The following is a 21981-nucleotide window of genomic DNA, read 5'->3' on the forward strand; positions in this document are numbered from 1 at the left end:
TGGGAAAAAAAAACCTTGACGTTAATAAAGGGAGTCTATTGGGGCTCAGACAGCCGTGGGCAATGATTCCCATGAATCTTACTGTGAGTTTTTACAACACTGCAAGATCAGACTTTCAAATTAGAGTTAGAAGGCTTCCTAAGACACAGCTGGTCTGGATCACATTGTTTATTCGAAACACTTGTTCTAGTCTCAGAAAACACACAGTCATACTTGGCCGAGTCCATGAAGCTCAACATTCACATAACTAAAATGAATAGGGAAAATAAATTATTTAGACACATTTCTTGATTTATTCATCAAATGCATATTATGGGTGTACTGTCTAAATCCTATTAAAACGTTTCTATTGCCGTGAACTTGTAATGTAATGAATGATAACCCTTAGCAAATAGTTATACTAAAAAAACTAACCAAGATTTTTTTCCAGTCTTGTATTGCATTGAAATCAGTTATAAATTAACCTCAATCAGCTTTGTTATTGGGATTTACTAGTAGTTTGTTTTCAGGTGCCAAAACCAAATTTCCTGTGAGGAAAAAAAATCATTTTGGGGTGTACAATAATGAAAAAACACTTAGGATCATATTTCAGGTTTGGCAGTTACATGCTAATGCTTCACCTTATAAAAATATGAAAAAAATAATTTAACCACACCATTACTCAAAATAATAGATACTCCCAACCCTTAAAGGTGTCTCCATAAGTAATATTAAATATTATTGATTACTTTACTAAGTAATCAAATACTTTTCTCTTTCACAGTAAGTTCCATTTGTTTTTCCTGGTTAAAACAATCCAGTTAAGGTCACAAAAAAGTCATAGAAAAAGAAAAACACAGTTTCGGGAGACTTTCTTATATCAAACATAGCAATAGGTTCAGTTCCAAATATTTTGAGCTTTAAGGTATACTTCAATATTTGATTGAACTCCAAATCGCTACACTTTAGGTGCTTTAACTGTGTTTAAAAATATCACAGCTTAATAATTTCAAACCTACATTCTTAGTCAACAGTCCCTATTTACACAAAGGCCACATCTGTTCACATTACATCTCTTTACAAGTTTACATTATATTACACCACTTAAAAAAACATTACTATAGCAACATATTCATACTTAATATCTTTTTGCCAAAATATTTCACAAAAATATCCGGGTGGCCTTTGTAAAACTGAGCAAGCAGACGTCTCTTTTCCTTGCTGGGCATGTTGGGGTTCTCATGGATTGTCCGTAGTAACGACCACAATTCCTCTTTGGTGTATTCTTCCGCATTTTCAGAATAAGATTTCTTGCTTTTTTTAGTGCAATATGTCGGTCCTGAATTTAAAGAGACAAAGGGAACATAATATGCCATGTAAGACTTTATCTATAGATATAAATTTAGTTGAAATGAAGTCAAATATATAGCAATATAACATTTTAGAAGCTTCATACCTGTGATCACATCTGCGTCCTTCCCTTTGACAATATTCTTTAACCTTTCGCTGACCATTTTGTGTAACGAAAAGGGAACCTAATGGCAGAGAGTGATTTTAAGATCTGCTTATGTACATTTTTAAAAGAATACACCACTGATGTTATCAATTGAAAAGTTAATATTATATTAATAGATGTGAGATTTGACTATTAACAAGGCCTCTTGTTTTAGGTTGCGAGCACCACAAAATGCTCATCCGTCAGATGATTTGCTGGCAGAAATATGTAAATCTACATAAGCTCTACAATGGCTCTATACACAAACATAAATCATTTTAGAAGAATATAAAAAAAATAAGTGAAAAGCACAACCAAAAGCTACATTATTATATATTTCTTTCTGCTGCAGTTCTTTTATATAACATTGCCCTTTATTACATCCTTCCTGTTGGGAAGCTAGTCGTCTTTTTTTTTAAAGAGGAGACAGAGGCAATTAGTTTTAAGTTGTTCCTGATGTGCGGTTGTGTAAACAGGGCTTTGTCGTCCCTAGCAGTCTGGAAGCTCTCGCCAAGAGCGTGATTGTTATCGAAGACGATGTTGTATAATCTCAGCGTATTGCTGAACACTCACTTTGAAAAGATCGCAGTGGTTATCCATCATAAAGAGAACCATCAGGTCCAATTTGCCTTTAGGAAGTCTTTTGCTGTACACGATGGCACTGGAGAACGACCTCTTCACTGCCATCCGGTTCTCAATCTGAAAGACACTTGCTGTCATTAAATCTTAACTGTTGTATTCCTTAATTCTATCCTCACTTAAAAATGGCACTTAAATAGCCTATTCAAATTTGATATATCCTAAAACCATTTTTTTATCTGACAGGTTATGTTGCCATATTGTACCCAGTTGATGAATACCGCATATTCTGGACTATAAGGCACACTTTTTGCATAGTTTTGCTGGGCCTGTGATTTATACTGAAGTGCAATTTATATATATGTTTATTTTTCTTTTTTCCACTCTGCCCATGGACATCTTATGTTTTGTGTTTTAGGCTATAGTCATAAAAAAACTTACATTAGCCTATTTTTTAACTTTAATGTATAATGTTTGTTCTTAGTTTCTGATAAAAATAAATTTAAAAAAAGACCCAATAATGCAACTAATACTCCAGTGGGATTTATATTTTCTCCATTTCATTGTGCATTCTTTGACTAGTGCGACTTATAGTCTGAAAAATACAATGATTTCAATGCTGTCTATACAAGCAGCCCCAATTGTTTTATCCTCCTAAAATGTAAAGAGTGAATATAGATACACACCTCTTTGTGAATTTTGATGTCCTGCACATTAGCTGCAATGGCCATGAACCTAAGCAGCCGTCGCAGCTCCTCTCTGGAGCGAGAGTCCTGCAACTTAAGGCTGAGCTGAAGTGCTTCCAAAGCTTGCTCCAGTTTACCGTTCACTGTAGAACCAAGAAATGGAAAAACGTATTTGAAAACATTAATAATAATTTTAATATATTGTAGGCCGGCCGAGTGGACTGAATGAATAATAGACTGCATTCATGTACTCTGATCATAATAGTACAATAGCTTGTAGGCTGTGACCATGCCCCAACTGGTTAACTTCAGGCAACAATAGTTCCTGTGATATAAAAGATGAAAAATCGGGCTCTAAGGACTTGTGCTTATACTTGCCTAGAATATACTGAACAAATTAATGAGTAGCGACATGACATATTTTTTCAAAAAGTGTATCAACCCACACACACACACACACACACACAACAACAGTGACAACTTCGGGCGTCAAAGGTGAAATGTGGTGGACAAGCATTCATAGCAGTTTTCACCAATCATATGTGGACCAAGGAAGTATCCCTATCACTAATCTGAGAGTTATTATATTAGACGTTTCTTCTCACCAAGAAGCTCCGAGATGCCTGAGTAGATGTCAAACACGTGGTTGCTGAGGAGCGGCGGGTGCTCGGCTTTGGAGTAATGCTTAGCCAGGATGTCATAGAGGAGCCTCTTACACTCGTTGAAGTCATTGGCGCACCCTGCCAGACCTTTGCTGACCTCCACCACTTGTTCGTCCGGGAGGTACTCCAGACAATCCACTGCGCCAGACATCCACTCGTCTGCCCTGAAAGAGAGGAAGCAGGCGGTATTTTAAAAACAAACAACCGAGTGATGTCAGCAGGAGATTCTCAGAGCTACGCAATATCTGCAACACGATACATAACTTCATATCCCAACCGAAATATTAGAAACAGCAAGAGAAGGATCAAAACAACATTTTGATCTTTGAAAAGGAAGCTCTTCCGTTCTTGGAATTTGTTATTTTTCCCCTATTTTGGTCAATGTCACTTACTGTGCCTCACTGAAGGCCCTTAACACTTCTCTGTCCAAGTAGCCCGATTCTAAGAGCAGGTCTGATTCGCTGTCCCCGCCATGCAAGGAAACCCTTGAAACGCCATTTCCATCTAGCAAGTTTTCCAGCAGCGGGAGCTCGATGAGCTGCAGGAGTCCATACACGGCCTGCTGGTGCCACACCTCAGCAACCACTATGGTGGAGAGCCGTTGAAAAGTTACAAAGGTCGGAGGAGAACACATGCCTCGCCATGTGTGACTTTTTGTTTCCATTTTTTTCCCACGGTGATTGCAACTCACGTTCTCGTGACAGGCCCAGGTTGATCATCTGAGGCGTGACTGTGGAGCATAGGTTGAGATTTCTCAGCACGTCCTCTACTGATTTGCCTTTTCTGACGGGGGAGTGAGTGGAGTAGCTTGGCACCTCTTGTCTGGAAGATCATATAATGGCAATCAGTCGGGGAAGAAGGATGGGCGAAGGAGTGTGATGGGAACAAATTTGAAGCGTGTGAGAGTTTAGTTGTGATGTTTGGATTGCTGTTATTACAATCAGACAAAGTACAGTGCCTACTTAAAAAGTCACGCTGAGACTGATTGTTTTGTGACGCTAGTGCTCAAAGTGCCATCATTTTTTATCTATTTCATTTCAGTACTAAGTGCACACAATATTACATTAGAGTTTAAAAATGGATGGAAATATCGTCTGTGAATTAAAAAATATGTTATCTTAATGGGGAATATTAAATAGAATGTTCAACCTTTAGGTTAACAAACAAAAGTGGAAATGTTTACATTATTTATTTATTCAAGTGGTTAAATGTTCAAGTTTCGCAACTGCAAAACAACTAGCGAGCTGACTCGACATATGATCGAGAGAGGCTGAGATTTAAGCTTAGAATGTCACTTTTTTTAATAATAATGTCATCTTCTTGCCAGTGCAGTATGTCACATTAATTTTGGCTAAAGAGTAACTTACTATACTTACTTGCTACTAATGATGAGCATTTCTAATGAAGATTGGGTTTTCACAATTACATGCATACATATATAATTGTATATATATATGTATATATATGTGAATATTTTATTACCTTTCACTCAGTGGACTGTAGCTGTTCTTGTTCCTGCTTATGCCTGGAGAGTCATAACCGCTTTCAATGGTTACCGTTGAGCTGGACTTGGTGTCGGTCAAATGCCCTAAACCTGTTTCTGGGCTTGGGAACCTGTACAAACTACAGCTGCTATCCTCAAAAGTGACCCGCTTCTTTTCCTTTCCGAATACTTTAATGGCCACCGGCTCAAAGACTTTGGAGTCCATGAGTGCTTGACAAAGTCTTACGGCCTTATGACGAGGGACCGCCTCATCACCAAAGAAGCGATTCAAAGTGATGTGAGCCAATACGGCATCCACGGCTTCAGACCCCAGGAAGCAATCCTGGTAGGACTTTAGATTGTGTCGCCGTCGCTTGACCTCCACGTGAGTGTGGAGGTTGGAGATGATGCTGCTCCAAATTTGGGTGGCCCGGAATGGCTTCCCAGCCATGCCTCCTTCTGATAGAAAAGACAGGAGGGTTTAAATTTAGTTACTGGTCCCAATTTTCACTTACCAATTTAGATGTCCTGACATAAATAACCTGCACCACTAAACAGCCGAATGCCATAATGGATAATGACTGAGCGGTTCAATAGAATGGAAAAATTGCTGTTTTTGTCACATGCACAAACCATGTTTGAAATCATATTTAACAGAAACATTTCAAAATGATGTGTAAATACAGATGTTTAGTACTTAACAGTTGAATTGATGGGATGACTATAGGATACTTCAATTGGAGTACTGTACCACTTTTAGGGAATCAAGATTTAACTGGATTGAAACAGCAGCTTAATAGCTCAATGCAATGCTTTATAGCAAAAGTGAGTGCAATCTTTACAATGAAACAATATTTTGCATAACTTTAGTCAAAACAAAGGCTAGATATGAGTTTTTATTATTTCACGAAAACACACGTACTTGCTAGCATCAATTTTACAAAATATAACACAACAATGTTCCCTCTGTTAGACCTCCCTACAACATAATACACGATAATATTGTATTCCACCACGTGGGTGGTCCCCATTTCTTCTGACAATTGCCCCCAACTGCCACAGATCTCAAATCAGCCATGTTTAGATTTGTCCGGTTGGGTTCGGAATGGAAAACCATGAAGTGATTGGAGCCTCTATGTTGTTAGTATAATTGTGTTCATCACATGCCTTCAATTTAGGACAATATTTACTCGACAGATCAAGTTTATGCCTTTTCGTAATGCAACTGTGACAGTTCATGTAAAAAAAAAGATCTAACAATCGCCTAACTGTTAATCTCATTCATTCTCCTGTGCTTTAAAGTCAATTATCTTAAAAAGTTGTGTTGCTCATCACAGGAAAGCAGAGCTTCCCTACATGAGATGACAGCGTAGCTTTCATGTCGCCACATGGAGCAACTTAAGCCTAGAGCCCAAATGTTAGAGGACGGGGGTGGTCAGCAGCCTGGGGCTATAAATCACTGTCTCTGGTAGTAGCAGCTTTGCACAATGTTATGACAACACAACATGACAAATGCTATTATGACCCATCTGTGACAACAAGAAGTAAGCAGATGCTTCAAGAGCAAGTGCATGCAGGCTTATTAAACTGAATTCTTGCTTGGACCGAACCAGGATGTTACATTTTTTTTTGCCATTTTTTTTGTAAACAGTTGTTCTTGGCGTTAAAATTGTGATATTACAGAGACTCCCACTTGTTGCAGTGATACAAAAGAATCGATTTTACGTGTTTCCGGTGAACTTGAAAAACATAAGTTTGAAAATAGACTTCTAGGTGTTTAAATAGTTGAAGTTTAGTGGCAAATCAAACATCAATGATAATTACTCAGTAAATAAAGCAAATATAAAAAAAAATCTGGTATTTCAATTTACAAACAAGGTCAAGGAAGCTGTTAAACAAGCTGCAATTTAAATATATATATATATATATATATATATATATATATATATATATATATATATATATATATATATATATATATATATATATATATATATATATATATATATATATATATATATATATATATATATATATATATATATATATATATATATATATATATATATATATATATATATATATATATATATATATATATATATATATATATATATATATATATATATATATATATATATATATATATATATATATATATATATATATATATATATATATATATATATATATATATATATATATATATAGATATATATATATAGATATATATATAGATATATATATAGATATATATATATATATATATATATATATATATATATATATATATATATATATATGTATATGTATATATATATATATATATATATATATATATATATATATATATATATATATATATATATATATATATATATATATATATATATATATATATATATATATATATATATATATATATATATATATATATATATATATATATATATATAGAGAGAGAGAGAGAGAGAGAGAGAGAGAGAGAGAGAGAGAGAGAGAGAGAGAGAGAGAGAGAGAGAGAGAGAGAGAGAGAGAGAGAGAGAGAGAGAGAGAGAGAGAGAGAGAGAGAGAGAAACCAATACAACGCAGACAATCGGTAGAATCAAACATGCACTCATGAAATTATCGGGTTAAAATCCTTTCAATTACAAATGAGAGCCATCTGGATAATCCAAAGGATTTCTTGGATTACTAGTTTCAGCATTAATCCGGATCTGTTCAATGTCTATTAACTGTTGTTAAAGACTAAAAACGACAGAACAGAAAAGAGTGTAAGAAGGGGAAGGGTGGGCTTGGGGGTCATTGCTGGGTCAAAACAATCCAGGGAATCGACATGTGCTTTGTCAACTCTTGTTGCTCAAAGTGGACTACACTTTGAAAGCAGCCACTTTGAATAATTGCCATTGTGATCGGGCAGGTAGAGATTAGAATAGTGTAGTCAGTGTTTGCACACAGCCGTAAGTGTAAATAATTGCAGAGGGAGACACATGGCATCAACACCAGGGGCCTTTTCCCCCTAGTGAATATTACGCCACCAAGTTTGTTGTCTTCATTATTGTTATACCTGCAGTAAATATTCTAGGAAGAAGACCTTAAGGATACCACATTAGTTAACAACTTTGTGTCACATCATGCCTTTGACAGCCGGTGAGCAGTTAATCGTTATTCCTTGAGCATGCAAGAAGTGAGATTAAGCCACAAGAGTAAAACGTTGGCCTCACTACTATTGGCTCACTTAGATTTGAGCCCCCACATCAAGAGCAGGTGTAAACTGCACTTTTACCTTGTGCCAACTCACCTGTATATTTTGAACACTCAATTACAATTTATAAGTAACAACAGATGGCAAATAATGTTTGAATAAATATGTTATAATTGTCATAATGACTACACTATTTTATTCTTCAATCAATTAATTCACTCTCACATTTATGCAGAAACCTAATTGTAGGCGCATCTTTGCCTACTGGGAGCAATAAAATTGAGATAAAAAAAGACATACCTACATTGAGATGGTCCCAACTCCTCAATAATATATATGTGTAGGATCAATCTTTGATTTATGTCTACATAATGTTTTAAAACGTGGCTGAACAAATGCCCAAATCTCACAAAACTTGAAATTCAGGTCCATCAGGTCCTCAGTTTCCAAAGAAACTAAGAAGCTCATTGGCTCTCATTGACACGCAAGACGTCCAATCCATTTTGACAGCGAGAGGGGCAAATAATCGACTGCTCTAGTTCATTCGGCCCCTCCGAGTCAAAAAAGATTTAACGTCTTACGCTGTCTATGGCACTGAAACAACTCTAACCCCAACCCTAAAGCCAACCCTCCCAGTTTCAATGAATTGGACGTCTACTATTCTCAACAGCAGGCATTAAATTAACGTCGAATACAGGTCTATTTTAACAATCGGTCAACAATTCAAAAAAAGGAACATCTTTAATTGATATTAAATATAATTTTAAAGGTTTTATATCCATCTCAAATCTCAAATAATTATACAACAGCACCTTTAACACAAATGTAAACACTCACAACCAGCTATATCCTTTGCAAAGAAGATATTAATGCAATTTTAACTACGTTAATGTCAAAGTAAAGCGTTTACCTGATGTTCGTCGCATGCACAATTGTTCCAGTGACAGTAAGGAGCCATGCGCTCACTCCCTCACCCACCCACCCACTTCTCGACTCGTCCCTCATTCCCTCGCTCACATCCAAATGACGTAAACGACGCCCCGCAGGTCTACCATGAAACCCCGCCCATCCCATAAATTATTCATGACCCAATCAGTGTCGTCTGGGCAGATATTAATGGACCGAGGAAACAAACGTTTCCTTCCTTCGACGAACAAAATTTTCTAAGGTTTGTTGACGTTCATTTGTTCATTTTAGACCCACGAACAAAACAAAAGATAAAACTGTCTAAGATAAGCTAAATCCTCGTGTGAATAAAGAACACTCTTTAAATTTTAAATTGCAAGCATTTCTGGAACCAACCAGTTACAGTCTGTGTACTAAAAAGACTGAAAATAAATCAAATTTAATTTTAATATTTTACACCCCCATTGTTGACATGTTGCTTGAATTGTTACATATAAAACAAGCTAACAATATCCAACATAATTGTGCTCTTTTCTGCAATAATAATATAAATATGCCATTGCCGCATATCAATGAGTATTCATTTGATTTATGAGTATTAAAGACTTGTTTTAACCCTTTCAGGTCACTACAGTGGAAGTCTATTCCACAGTTTTAATGCATTCACTGCCAGTGAAGTATGTGCTGTGGTAGTTAGTAAAAGAGGAAATTTGATATTGAAAACATCAATCGACGACAATAGAATCTAATCCATTTCAGATGCCTATATTGTGCTAGTAGATTAAAATTGTGGTGTAACTCAGCTTGAAAATATTAAGATCTTTTCTGTGTTTGAAAATATCTTTTAGACTTTGAAAAAATGTTCACCTCAACATAAAAAAAGAACATTTGTGTCACATCAATATCGTGTTGTGAAACAAACATTTTCTCTTTTTCTATACACCTCTTACAAGGGCTAATTGTTGATGGACTCGTTCAATTGAGAGCAGAGATTTATATTTGGGTGACAAAAATGAATGATTCAATGTTATCATGTAGAACATTTTTTGTTATGGGGAGTAATCTTCAGTTTCATACTGGGATTTTTCTTTTGATGTTGTGGAAACTGGCCAGCCCAATTTTAGAAATATCACCTAAAATACTCAACACCAGAAAACTGAACCACTGAGATAAAAGGTGAATGACATGCATTACACCCTGTTCTATCTGTTGCAGGATCAGCCACATGTTAGCCACAGACATGGGGAATCCATCCACGGTCTCCATCCAGTACAATTATCACTAAGGTGTGACCTTGTGACATTTGTCTTGCACTGAAAATAATCCAACAATGGAACCCAAAAAACACACTAAGGTGAGTACTGCGAGCTCGGTGTTGCTAACTGAACGGTAAAGAACTCGATTCCATTAAGATCAAAGCAGTTAGTTTGCAGTGTTTCATGCTAAATAAACATTTGACTTAAGGAAATACCAGAGGACAGCTACAAGAAATTCAAAAATAGGGACCAATCTCATCAATAATGCATAAAATGACGTGTTTCACATATCATTCATTATTCTACTACTTATACGGATTTCCAATGTCACATTTAACTTTGCAGTATAACAAAAACAACCTGTGCTTGGAAAAAATAATAATTCAATATCTGTGTACATTCTCAGTTTCTGTTAGCGATAATCCGCAAAGTTTTAACTTAGGCAAGTGGAATTTTCTTGTTTGTAAACCACCACCACCACCACCACCACCCCGAAAACACACACAGAAAACTATCAGTTATGAGTTAAGCAACTGTGCTATAAGGCTATCAATGTGTTCACCTTGGAACTCACCTTCTGTCCAGTCACTAATTTTGATGATTTGCTTATATCCGTACGCGTCACATTCACACCTTGAAGAAAACCTAGTAAGTCTTTCTTTAAGTAGCCGTGTGGTTTAAAGGAAAAACAGGTTCCACAACTTTCCCTAAGAACTCCCTGACAGACATGCATGCTTGTGTTTTGTAAAGCTGCCAAAACGCCAAAGGGAAAATGGTTATATATACATATAAATACAAGAAAGAAGGAAGTCTGGGTAATATGAGCAGTACACAATTGTTTGTGACCTCTTGTTACTTGCCTGCTAAGAGAGAGCAATGGCTTCCTTAGTTACCCTTCAAATAAATGGACATCAGCACTTTGTAGCCTTGGCATACAGGCAACATACCAGAAAAATGACACCACAAAAAATCTTAATTAGACCTCAAGATGTTTTTCCCCTGTCAATCTGTTGACAATGAATAACTATTGAATAACAATACCAAATACAAGTTCTAATCACGGAAGAGTATCTGCTTCAGTGCACACAGCAACACCTGAAGGACAGGAAGAGGTGGTAGCCAAAGGAATTTACACAGACACTATTTAAATTAGGGGTTGTTAAACACCATGGGGAGAATTTTCCCTTATAATTCTAACACCCATTAAAGCCAACCTACAAACATGGAGAGTACCAGTAAATTTTTAGAACTTTAAGTAAGCCATTTGTTGGTTACAAAGTTAAGTTAAAAGTTCAAATTTGTTTACTTTGACTTTGAGAAAAAAAATTGTTTTATTTTCTCAAGATGAAGCAAGGTGTATTATTGTTTTATTGGTTCATGTGTAGGTGCACTTTAATAAATTTCCCAACATATATTAAATATCTTGACTTTTGGACCTCGGTCCTAGGTAGAGATTCACTGCTCTTGATAAATGACAAAACACTAGAATAAAAGATACTAGTCATGTATGGGAAAATTATTAAAATGCCAAGTACACGCCGAGTACACGGAATGGAGGCTAATATTCTCGGTCATATGAAAACAGAAGTTGATCTTCACGACATGAAGGCATGTTACTACTACTCCTGAATGTGACATTTAAAGCGTAATGAACCTGTCAAGTGAAAAGGGACATAATTAAGCTTATGACGTCTTTTCCCACACGCTCCTTTTGAAAGTCTTTAACTCCCCCCCGACCGCCGTCTCCCACTTTGTGAACAGAGCATCTCATTACAATTTGTGAAGACAGTAGGCATCCAGCATCTTTCTCAACCAGTTTCCCCCATAGAGGAATGTCGGACTGCTTGGCTGCTGTTCGCCCCCAATGAGAGAACAGAGGATCTCCTCACGTCAGCACAGAGACACATTTGTTTCACAAGGGGCTTACTGTCAATTTGTGCTACGCCTGTACTACAATGCTTATGTTTAATTCAACAGAATGTGTATTGCTTGATCATGAGAGCACAGAGGTACAGCATCCCAATCACTGCAAGACGTTCCATGTGAGACCCACGTATAAGGAATGAGAAAACAAATTCGAACAATGGGCATTTTTTACCCTCTATAGGGCAAAAACCTAATTCTTGGAAATATATATATTTTTTAAAGTCAAAAGGAAGTTGGTTCTTTTTGTCTGGCTAGGATGTAGTCCACCTTTCAATCAAGGTCCAGCACCCCGCAACCCCGAAAAGGATAAGTGGTGTTGAAAATGAATGGGGAATGTTTAACTCAGTTCCTCCCAATGACAACAATTAAATGGGAGGACTGGCTGTGAACGCTTAATCTGTCAGTGCCATTGACAGCACTAGGTCAGTTAAAATGGATAGATGTCCATTGCAGTCAATTGCAGCCAGCTAGTTAAATTAGACCTTTTGATGCAATGAAAGGGTCTGATTTAACTAACTGGCTAAAAACAACCCCCCACCCCAAAAAAAAATGGCAAAGTAATGCACGTGGCACTTTATTTACAAATAACATCTTAAGAGCAAAATTGTTTGATCGTGAAAAAGTGATTTCAAAAATATCTTATCAGTAAACAATGAAAAAGTACTGAGTATTTACTTCTGTGAAAAATATATCTATCATTAATACATGAGCTATGCAAAGGAGTATAAAGATAGCTTTATTTGACCCACAGAAGAATTCATAGAAATGACTCTTGAAAGCAAAATCTAGAACTGTAGATGCAGTATTTCTTTAACAGTACTCCCACCAGCTTTATTTTTTATACAAAATGTACATTATATATAATGAATCACTATGTCAGTTGGCACACTATTATAAAAGGCTTGTTTTAAAAATAACTAAGGTTAAATACTTTTTGTTACAATCAATTGGATCCTCTGAATTTTAACCCATTTATCAAAACGATTGATAAAGGCTTGTTAGATGTTTTGGCAATCTAATTTCTACTGCCATCTAGCATCAATAATAATCTGGCTAAAAGTAACAAACTATAAATCTATGATAGAGAGACCAATAAAAAAGGGTCCGTGGTGACAATCACAGACTGGGAGGAGCTTCTTGAAAAAAAAGATCCCCCCCCCCCAAAAGCCCTTGTCCTCTCTTGATGCTTTCAGCTCAGACAAAGGGGCCGGAGATAAGTTTCCATGAGTCTTTTAATTAAGACCTCAGCATCATAGGAGAGCCTTACACACCTGTGCCTCATTGGCACCAAATTGCTCGCCTCCTTGTGTTGCTTTAAGGACAAGACACAAAGTTTTTAAGTCACTCGGGACTCTTGAGACTGTTCATCGGCAGGCCTGCTGCACTTGATTGATCAGCTCTCCAAAGCGATCGAAGAGCCCTTCCAGCCAAGATCCATTCCGCAGGCACTTCTGTATAGTCTCCTCTTGCCCCAACTCAGCCGCCTGGATCCGCTGGCTGGCGATCTAGACAGCATTTACAATTATTATAATAACCTCCATAAAGTCGAGTTCTACAACAATAACAAGCATCTCACCTCCTTCTTACACATGAGGTATGTGTGGTACTTGTAGTGCTGAAGAGAATGATACAGGGAGAACCAATGGGTCTTCTGCTGGTCCACTGAGTACTCCTGTGTAAAAGAAAAATTACGAGACCTCACCCTCTGCTGGACATACTACTACAGTGCAGGCATAAATATTTTTTTTGTAAATTTGCCTTCAAAACAAAAGTTCCCGTGCAATATGAAATAAATAAAATAATCAAAAACAAAAAATGAACTCAAGTGTGTTACCTGTGGAACGTGGTTAGCCTTCGTGTCAGGCTTCATGGTCTTCTTGTCGTAGGCTGTCCCTCCAAGACGCACTTTGAAGGAGGGTGTGTCCCCATCATTTCTCAGCTCAGTTACAACCAAGATCTCTGGAAAGCTGTCCAGGGCTGTCTGAACACAGAAAGCGGATGAAGTGTTGAATTATTATATTGTAGCAAAAACAATAAGCAACTCATATCTCAAACTAGTTTACAGTCATAGTAATTGCCACAGAGAAAACACATGCTCGTGACAAATGGTTCATTTTATGGACGTGTTCCTGCTGTGTGTGTCGAAATATGACCAGTTTGAAAGTTTACACTAACTGTAAGGGTACGAATAAACATTACGATACCAGATGTTCGGTTGAACGTATGTAAATGTATTTGCTGTCAATTTACCGTGAATCTCGGGGATTTACTTTTAAAAGTGTGTTGTAATCATTTTAGTGTGGTCCCGGTTAAAATACATTATTTTATATGGTCTTTTGCATGCTACAGATTTCCACCTGCTGTAGATGTCTGAATTTCATTCCTTGTAATAATCTGGGGTTAAATGCATTATATGGCAAGTTTCACACAAACCCACCTTGAGGACTTGCCCAATGTTTAGTTTGTGAAGCAAGCGTTTTCTGTTGTCAGTAATCAAGCCCTCCATCCTTCTCATATGTGGGAGCAGTAACTCATCTGTAGATAGGCAGGACAGAAATTGTCTAATCTCTGGAACAACAAAACCTTAGTTTCCGCATGCTTGGTTGAAAAGAATCTTTTTATCAGTTTACCTTCTAATCTCTCAAGTTCTGTCATCACATCTTCATCAACGGCAATGTTGATTAGCAATTCCACAAAGCTTCTGAAAGTCTCCTTCATAGTTCGTGTGTTGAGAAGTCGTGAAGCAAAAGGCGTAGGAGGGTTTAAATCTACTAAAATATGAGAAAGTGGGAAACAAATTTAGACCTCCACGGACACAAAAAAAAACTATCTGAGAACAATTAAAGTACTCCTTCACCATCCTCATCAGCAGACGATCCTGAGCCAGCAGGTAACAATGCCTCCTTCCATTTCCGCCTCTTCTTGGGTGGGGGCTCCGCTCTTGGCTTGAAGTGTTTAGGACGAGCTTTATTGTTGGAGGATGTTAAAAAAGGACCGGCTGTCAAGCCCAGCAAAGTCTTCACGTGAATACTTCTGCAAAGAAGATATGAATTTGACATTCGTGAGACACCTGTTGCGTGCCAGAAACTCTTACAATGGCAGTTTTTGACACACCTTAGTGAATGTATTGGCTTGCAGCGTGGCTTCCGACTGCACACTCTGACATATTCCCTTTTGTTTACTGTGTCCAGAAACTTTACGTAGACCCTTTGGTACATAGTTTTTGCATCCCCAAAGTATCCAAGATACTTCAAATAGAAAACAAAACATACCGAGTTAGGTTCAACTTCAATGAGATAGTCGAAAAGCTGTGTGAAAACATAATTGGACAGTAACTCTCGACAGGATAACTTGTATAAATGATGCATGCTAACTCACGCTGTTAGTTGCGGAAAAGACACGTTTTCCGTCTCTTAATTCAGGCACAAATTTCTGCAGCAAAGCCTTCTGTACTTTCCAGATGGCGGGAGGCTCACTTCCAGCACACATTGTCCCCTGGTCATATACCACAATTGGTTTTAATTTAAATATCAGGAAAGCAAGTAAAACATTCCTTGGAAATTAAGCGTTGACATAATTTGAATATAAATTAATTTTCTTGATTATAGATTAATTTGGTTTAAAGTTTTATACCTTCAAGGTTTCAATTTCCTCATTCCTTACAACAAACTCATCTCTTTCCCGGTACATTCCTTCCCCTCCACTGTCCGACAGCTCCTCATCAGTCAGTCCCTCAATGGCCACACATAATAACTGTGCAGCCAGCTGGTCAGGCGGGGTTGCTTTGGGCTCCTGCCTGGTCGCCGATGTGGTTACTGGGGTGATTGTGGTTGACGTTTGAGCAGTAGTGGGTATTAGGGGCAAGTGAGTGTCTGTTATGTTGAGTGGCAGCGCAGGAACCTCGACTGGTTTTAGCATCATAGGCGGGATGTGATTATCTGCAGAAAGATTAGGCATGTCAATTATAAAGAGTTTATTTTCTTCATTGAGTTAAATGTCCATCTTTAGCATTGGTGTGGGAAACATAAGGCAACAAAGGGCATTTGATTCAGCCTACTATGCGATTATAAAAACAAATTAAACCTAAAAGAGGCTGTTGCAAAAACATTTACTTTTGGAGATGTTAAGCCAACTTTTTGGCTGATTTATTTACATTTCTTTCTATGGATTCTCAGGAGGGATTTTAGATAGGAGTGCTGGTCTACCAGATTTGGTAACCTAAAACAGGTGGTTTAAGAGAAATGGAGTGTCACTTTACCTGGCTTGACTTTCCGTTCCGCGGGTTCATCAAGAGCAGACAGCACTGAACTGATGCTGTTCCTAAGTGCCTGATTTCTTCCTGTGTTTTCCTCTTCATCAGAACTAAATGATGGTAGCGTCTCCAGATTTTTCTTTAGCTCTTCTTCCAGACATTTCTGCTGGGTCCTGGTTGTCTGGCTTTGTCGTGACATTAGGGAATCGGGCAGATTCTGAATTTTTTGGGGAAAACCACAGGTAGGTGGAGGTGGCTTGACCAAGGCACCAGATTTTTTGGAGCGACTAACAGTTCTGGAAGGACTTTGAGAGTTCTGCTGTTTGGGGCCAGATTTGATGAAGTCCAAGAAAGAGCCGATAAAACCATTCTTCACCTCTGGTTGTTTGGCTTCGACTTCCCTAATTTTCTGACGGATTTTCTCCTGCTGTGGACAACTGTCGTACACGCTTTGAGAAACAGACGTGCTGATGTCGCTGTCCTTGGAGTTAGGCCTCTTTGTCTGTCCAGTGCGCTTAGGTAATTTAGATGGAGCATTATCTTCACCCGAAGCCTCTGGTCTTGTCAATCCCTTTGAGACAACTTTCTTTTTGGGAAACTCTTTAAGAATTTCGCCTTCTCTGAGGATGTTCTCTGTTTTGATTGGGTCTGCTTTACCTTTGGCACTGCTTTGTAAAACTGAAACGTCATAAACCTGCGCTGAGTGATAGTCCGTCTCTGAGCTGTGACCTTTCCCATTGGTGTCGAGATCAGAATTGTTGTTCTGGTGAATGGGCTTAGCTTGGCGGTCTGTACAGGTCTGAGCACCATTTAGTGTCACAGCCATGGCGTGAGAGTTAGTGTTTGTGAGTATCGTCTGTTGTGCTGTTGAGAAACTAGGTGACATTTGTGTTATATCCACCGTCTGAAAGTGATTCTTGCCATCAACAGGACTTGGCATCACAGCCATTTGAACCTCTGTGGGGGGTGTACCTTTGACAAAGTCATGTGGCGTGACACCACAAGCAGCCACAGTAGCAGCGAGGATATCGTCAACATTTGATAAAATATTTCTGTCATCGGAAAGTAACATAGAGTCTGAAAAGGAAAGGGAATTTAGGGCAAAGTGATTCTTAGCATCATTTGACTGGTGACTAGCTGACTTGCTGTAGTGGTCTTTAGAAGAGTCGGCGCATCCTGAGCTCCGCTCAGGCAAAACTGTGGCCGGCTGACTTTGGCTTTCAGAGACATTTGGAAACATAAGTTCTCGATCCATCTGAAGATATTGGATATTAAGAGGGCCCAAGCCGTGGGCTGCTTGCACTGACACTACTTTTGAAGTCATCTGACCGTTGTGCACAATGGGCTGCTGAAGAAAAACCATCTGGTTAGGCTCTAAAAGAACCTGAGTACTTGGAACACTGATAAACTGGGTGTGGTCCTGGTGAATTTGTTGTGATTCAGATGATTTGATAAGGGAAGGTTGCTGCTTAAGTGGTTCCTGGTTAAGAAGTACAGGTGAAGACATAATACTGGAGTTGGTTGTTTTCGGATTGGCATTATCCTGCCCATTGACATTGCTGTGGTGAATGTGTTGTTGACTAGGAGAACTCATGCTTTCATCCCTTATTGGCGTCGTGTTCAGTTGTGTAAGACGATCATCAGAATGTGAACGGTCTCTGATGACGCTCTGTGTTTTGTGGTGGTCATCCATTTTTGAAACAATATAGATTACATTGTTGTTAGTTGTTGTGGTGCCATTAGCCACAGAACCCCCCTGTTGGAGAGCTTGTAGCTCCTGGATAGGAAGTTCTTCGAGTGTCAGTTTGCCGTATGGTGGCTTTATATCCTTTAATGATGGACTGATATTATTATTCAAAGCATCTGTAGTTGACGGGTAGGTAGCGGCCATGGTCTCATAAACATGTTTGGCTTGCAACATTGCCTGGTGGGAAACAGTGGCCGGGAGTGTTTTATTCCCAACAGTGCTTTGTATCTGGCTGTAGTCCTGTGCAGAGGTCGTAAGATGGGGTGCACAGATGGGTTGGTAAGAGGAGTTCATTGAATGAGTTGTGGCAAAAGGCTGAGACTGAGTCACTGAAGCCGGCTCCTGTGACCCTGATGTATATATCATATTTGGCTCAGGCTGAGAATGAGATGAAGTGTAGCACAAGCCCTGGACTTGGACCCCATACTGCTCCTGGCTGAGAACTTCACTGGAAGAGAAGACAAGAGCCTGTCTTGTAGATGTACCACTGTCAGACAGACTGGAAAGGGAAGGTAGTGTCTTGTAAAGAGAGGACAAGCTGCCTGATGAGGAATTTGAAGGCTGTGATTGGATACGTGTCATATAGGTTTGGGACTGAGCGCTGGACATCAGACCGGATAGATGGTTAGCAACGACAGAGTTTTGCTTTTGCCCAGAGGAGGAATATTGCTCAGGGGATTGAGACGTATGGTTCTGAGAAAGTGTGCGATTCTCCTCACAGCCAGCAGAAGCTAATTTTGAGGAATACTCTTTAGTTGTCGGCACTGTGGTGGATGAATAGCTTTGAGTAACTGAGTCTGCTTTGTGTTGTAGGGCACCGTTGATTCTATGAGATAAATCTTTTTCTGTTGAAGGGCGGCAAGATTCTGGGGTTTCACGGGATTGGTCATGTCGGTAAGATATGCTTCCTTCATTACCAGAGCCATAGTATCCCTGCAAGGAATCCTCAGAATTGGTTATTTGCTCTGTGGTTGAATGACTAGTTGAAGGCCTCTGATGGTGTTTGATCACGCTACATTCTCGTTGAAGTGCTCTCTCCACAGAGCCTGAAAAAACAGTGGCACCATACGACTGTGAGGCACTATGGGATGCAGGAAGGGCTGATGGCAGAAGGCTAAACTGTGGTTGAAGAAGATGTGGGGCTGACTCCTGAGCTGAGCGATATGTAGAAGACTGAACTGGTAGCGTCGAGCCCAAAATGGGTCCAGAAAGGTTGAAGGCCAGGGCAGCTGGGAGCACAGTTTGGCTTGGTTTGAGTTGGAGGAGAGGATCATGATGAGACAAGAGACCATTGGTGGAAGTGCTGAGGTCAGGATCCTGGGGAGCCAGGGAAGAGTTGGAGGAGTAACTCCTGGAAGTATATGGACTGTTGTGTTGATAGCTTGACAAAGCAGCTGGAGAAGGAATTGTGGCAGTAGAAGGCAAAGCACCAGTCAGATATAACTCTGTGGTGGAGGAGTTGGTACCTGCATTACACACATTTGGAAAGCAATTATTTTTAATTTTTTGGTTAAATAGAACCCGTCACTGTGACATTACCCCAAAAATACAAAATATGTCCGGCAATATAAAATAGTTTTCACCTGCAGGCCAAGATGTGGGCCTAAAAGGAGGAAATAGCGAGGCACTAACAGGGTTTCTTGACTCCATGGCTGAAAGGAAGCTCAGGATTGAGGTCTCTGAAGTATTGTTTGTGTGAAGTGCACCTGCACATGAACAGAAAATGAAGAGAAATCAAGAGGATGCTAATCACTCATATTTGGAAAAAAAATACAAATAAATAACCAAAATGAATTTTAGGTTTCAAAATACTAGCACCATGGCCAGGGACAAGCTCACCTGTGGCAGCTGCAACCTGCGCAGTAGTGTAGGTGGGGATCTGCTGTATTGAAGTGTAGCTCTGCCGCTGGAGGAGCCCCGCATCAAGCTGTGCTGTACCATAACTAGAACTGAATGCACAAACAAATCGCGTTTTACCTACGGCTTAGTAGGAAAAATGATTCAGATTAAAAAAAAACAAAGGCATGTATTGCATATGTGATCATTGTGGTGTGTGCTGCACTCTATTGCCATGATACACTAAGATTCAGGAGTTCACATTTGAGTCCAAGCTTTACTTTGGCTTCATAATATCATTAGTCAGCTTTCACACTCATTCAACTGTGGAAAATAACATCTATTGTAGAGTACTGTAATGTATAAGAAAAGTGCCTCTCAAACGTTTGTTTACCATATACAAGTAGTTTTTACTGTTCCCATGGGGGACATCACTTTACTGCCACCAATACACAAGGTCAACCAACCATCTCAGGGCAATGACTATATATGACACAAAAAAACCCAACATTAAATTATATATACAAATATATTAGCTGATACATTAAAAATATTGAGGAAAAGTAGTCATGATCTTAATTGACCTGCTCTAGCACATAATCCAATTAGTCAAAGTATGTACTACCTTAGTCATGCATGTAGTAATCCATTTCTGCCTTTCATTACTTTCATAGTAAAAGAATTAAGATAGGACATCAACCGCCGTGTTGGTCAACTGAAGGGCTTTAACTATTTATTATCCCTTAATACGCCTTAGCTTTTTTTATAAACAAAATACAGCCGAATCACATGTGTCATTTGAGATTTTAGTTATTTACAACACCCACCAACACTTAAGACACCAAGTATGGTTCCTATTACTGGTGACGAAGTTATAATAGGTTTGCAACCTAGAGCATAACACGAAACTCGTTTTTCTACTGTGCTTCGATCTTTACCGGCAACTGAGCCCAACACTATATAATTTCAAAAAATTGATTTACGTTTTATTCAATTAAAACCCATACTACTGTGGCCGCACTGAAGACTGGAGCGAGCTTTTAGCTTGTTGTTTTGACCGCTAATGATCCGATGTTGATTTAGATCAAGACAAACAAGATCCATAACAGTCTTATACATTTAGCACGCATACTGAATAGTACATGTACATCAAAATCCATTTTAGTCCTAAAAAGTCCCTAGCAGTAATGCGAGTAGACCCCGTGCTAGCTAAAATTAGCGAGGTAGAATGCATTAACAATCATTGAGAAAGCCGCGTTCAAGTTAGCACAAACTTGGAGCAGAATGTTTTAATCATTTTAAAGTCCGTAAATACACAAAATCAGCATGTGTATGTATCCCTTGAGATAAGAGCTAGGCCCTCCATCACCGATATTTCCTCGGTGAGGTGACCCACCTCCCCTCTTCCCTCCCTCCATCCATCAGTTACCTCGACTTGATGGTATTCGAGCCGCGGTCATAGGCCCAAGAAGCTGCGGGTTGTGCTGCCGGAGCCAGCGCGTCCGCAAAACTGGAGCTCGGGTAGTTCCTGTCCATCATCCGGTGAATTGCTCGCGTCCCCGGAGGAGCTTCGTGGAGCAGTGGGCACACATGATTGCAGTTGCGGCGCAGCCGACCACGGCAGTCCGGTCAGAGCGGCGCACAACTCCCTACTAACTCCCCACCATGAGGTCGTGTTATTCCCCGGATGAAAAGTGGATCTTCCACCCCACACCCCCTTAATGACTGGTAGCGTGTGCAATTCATGGTCACCTTCCCAAGAAGATGCCCCATAATAGATCTTTCTACAAATTGACTTTACCAGAAACAATCACTTTGCGCACACTCACTATATAATACTTCTGCATATAAATTATTGGTTATTACATCATGGGCGTGATCAGTTTCATTGTGCGCAAATGAGATTTAAGTGTTCAAATAAATAGAGCAAGTGATATGTATCACCTTTTTTCTCATCTCATTTTCTGAA

General features: G+C 38.9%; 2 protein-coding genes and 1 long non-coding RNA gene across 10 annotated transcripts; 1 reads left to right on the plus strand and 2 right to left on the minus strand.

The window, feature by feature from the left end:
* Nucleotides 1-153: 153 nt before the first annotated feature.
* depdc7a (DEP domain containing 7, paralog a) lies at nucleotides 154-10957 on the minus strand. 5 transcript variants are annotated; one of them, XM_077712606.1, is made up of 9 exons: nucleotides 10826-10957; nucleotides 4884-5343; nucleotides 4093-4223; nucleotides 3794-3986; nucleotides 3345-3565; nucleotides 2740-2882; nucleotides 2048-2173; nucleotides 1436-1514; nucleotides 154-1318 (listed from the first exon to the last, which is right to left on the minus strand). In XM_077712606.1, the coding sequence occupies exons 2-9, from the start codon at nucleotides 5333-5335 to the stop codon at nucleotides 1098-1100; spliced, it is 1566 nt and encodes a 521-aa protein (XP_077568732.1). In that variant the 5' UTR covers nucleotides 5336-5343; nucleotides 10826-10957; the 3' UTR covers nucleotides 154-1097. The 5 variants fall into 5 exon arrangements, with proteins under 5 accessions (XP_077568732.1, XP_077568733.1, XP_077568731.1 ...); XM_077712607.1 differs by having other exon boundaries at nucleotides 10814-10956; XM_077712605.1 differs by lacking the exon at nucleotides 10826-10957 and adding an exon at nucleotides 9000-9043.
* LOC144193934 (uncharacterized) lies at nucleotides 9169-13052 on the plus strand. Its single transcript, XR_013325795.1, has 3 exons — nucleotides 9169-9257; nucleotides 10211-10349; nucleotides 12013-13052. It is a non-coding gene; the product is annotated as an uncharacterized LOC144193934 (long non-coding RNA).
* qser1 (glutamine and serine rich 1) lies at nucleotides 12736-21685 on the minus strand. Of its 4 annotated transcripts, none has more exons than XM_077712601.1 (13): nucleotides 21442-21685; nucleotides 20016-20125; nucleotides 19760-19882; nucleotides 16436-19642; nucleotides 15811-16115; nucleotides 15556-15672; nucleotides 15292-15425; nucleotides 15035-15210; nucleotides 14808-14945; nucleotides 14615-14712; nucleotides 14012-14158; nucleotides 13754-13849; nucleotides 12736-13682 (listed from the first exon to the last, which is right to left on the minus strand). In XM_077712601.1, the coding sequence occupies exons 1-13, from the start codon at nucleotides 21549-21551 to the stop codon at nucleotides 13542-13544; spliced, it is 4902 nt and encodes a 1633-aa protein (XP_077568727.1). In that variant the 5' UTR covers nucleotides 21552-21685; the 3' UTR covers nucleotides 12736-13541. The 4 variants fall into 4 exon arrangements, with proteins under 4 accessions (XP_077568727.1, XP_077568726.1, XP_077568724.1 ...); XM_077712600.1 differs by having other exon boundaries at nucleotides 14808-14948; XM_077712598.1 differs by having other exon boundaries at nucleotides 14808-14948; nucleotides 15035-15425.
* Nucleotides 21686-21981: the final 296 nt, after the last annotated feature.

This window comes from Stigmatopora nigra, chromosome 3, assembly GCF_051989575.1.
Source record: "Stigmatopora nigra isolate UIUO_SnigA chromosome 3, RoL_Snig_1.1, whole genome shotgun sequence".
Classification (NCBI taxonomy): Eukaryota; Metazoa; Chordata; class Actinopteri; order Syngnathiformes; family Syngnathidae; genus Stigmatopora; species Stigmatopora nigra.

Bases quoted from the DNA above. Each gene is read 5' to 3' on its own strand.
- depdc7a (XM_077712605.1), bottom strand. The intron at 3,566-3,793 runs GTAAGTGACATT...CCTCTCTTTCAG, and splicing joins AGGGCCTTCAGTGAGGCACA to GGCAGACGAGTGGATGTCTG. The intron at 2,883-3,344 runs GTGAGAAGAAAC...TTGGTTCTACAG, and splicing joins AGGCATCTCGGAGCTTCTTG to TGAACGGTAAACTGGAGCAA.
- qser1 (XM_077712598.1), bottom strand. From the start codon at position 21,551: ATGATGGACAGGAACTACCCGAGCTCCAGTTTTGCGGACGCGCTGGCT. The intron at 20,126-21,441 runs GTAACTGATGGA...TTGTGCATTCAG, and splicing joins TCGAATACCATCAAGTCGAG to TTCTAGTTATGGTACAGCAC. The intron at 15,426-15,555 runs GTGAGTTAGCAT...TTCTATTTGAAG, and splicing joins TCTTTTCCGCAACTAACAGC to TATCTTGGATACTTTGGGGA.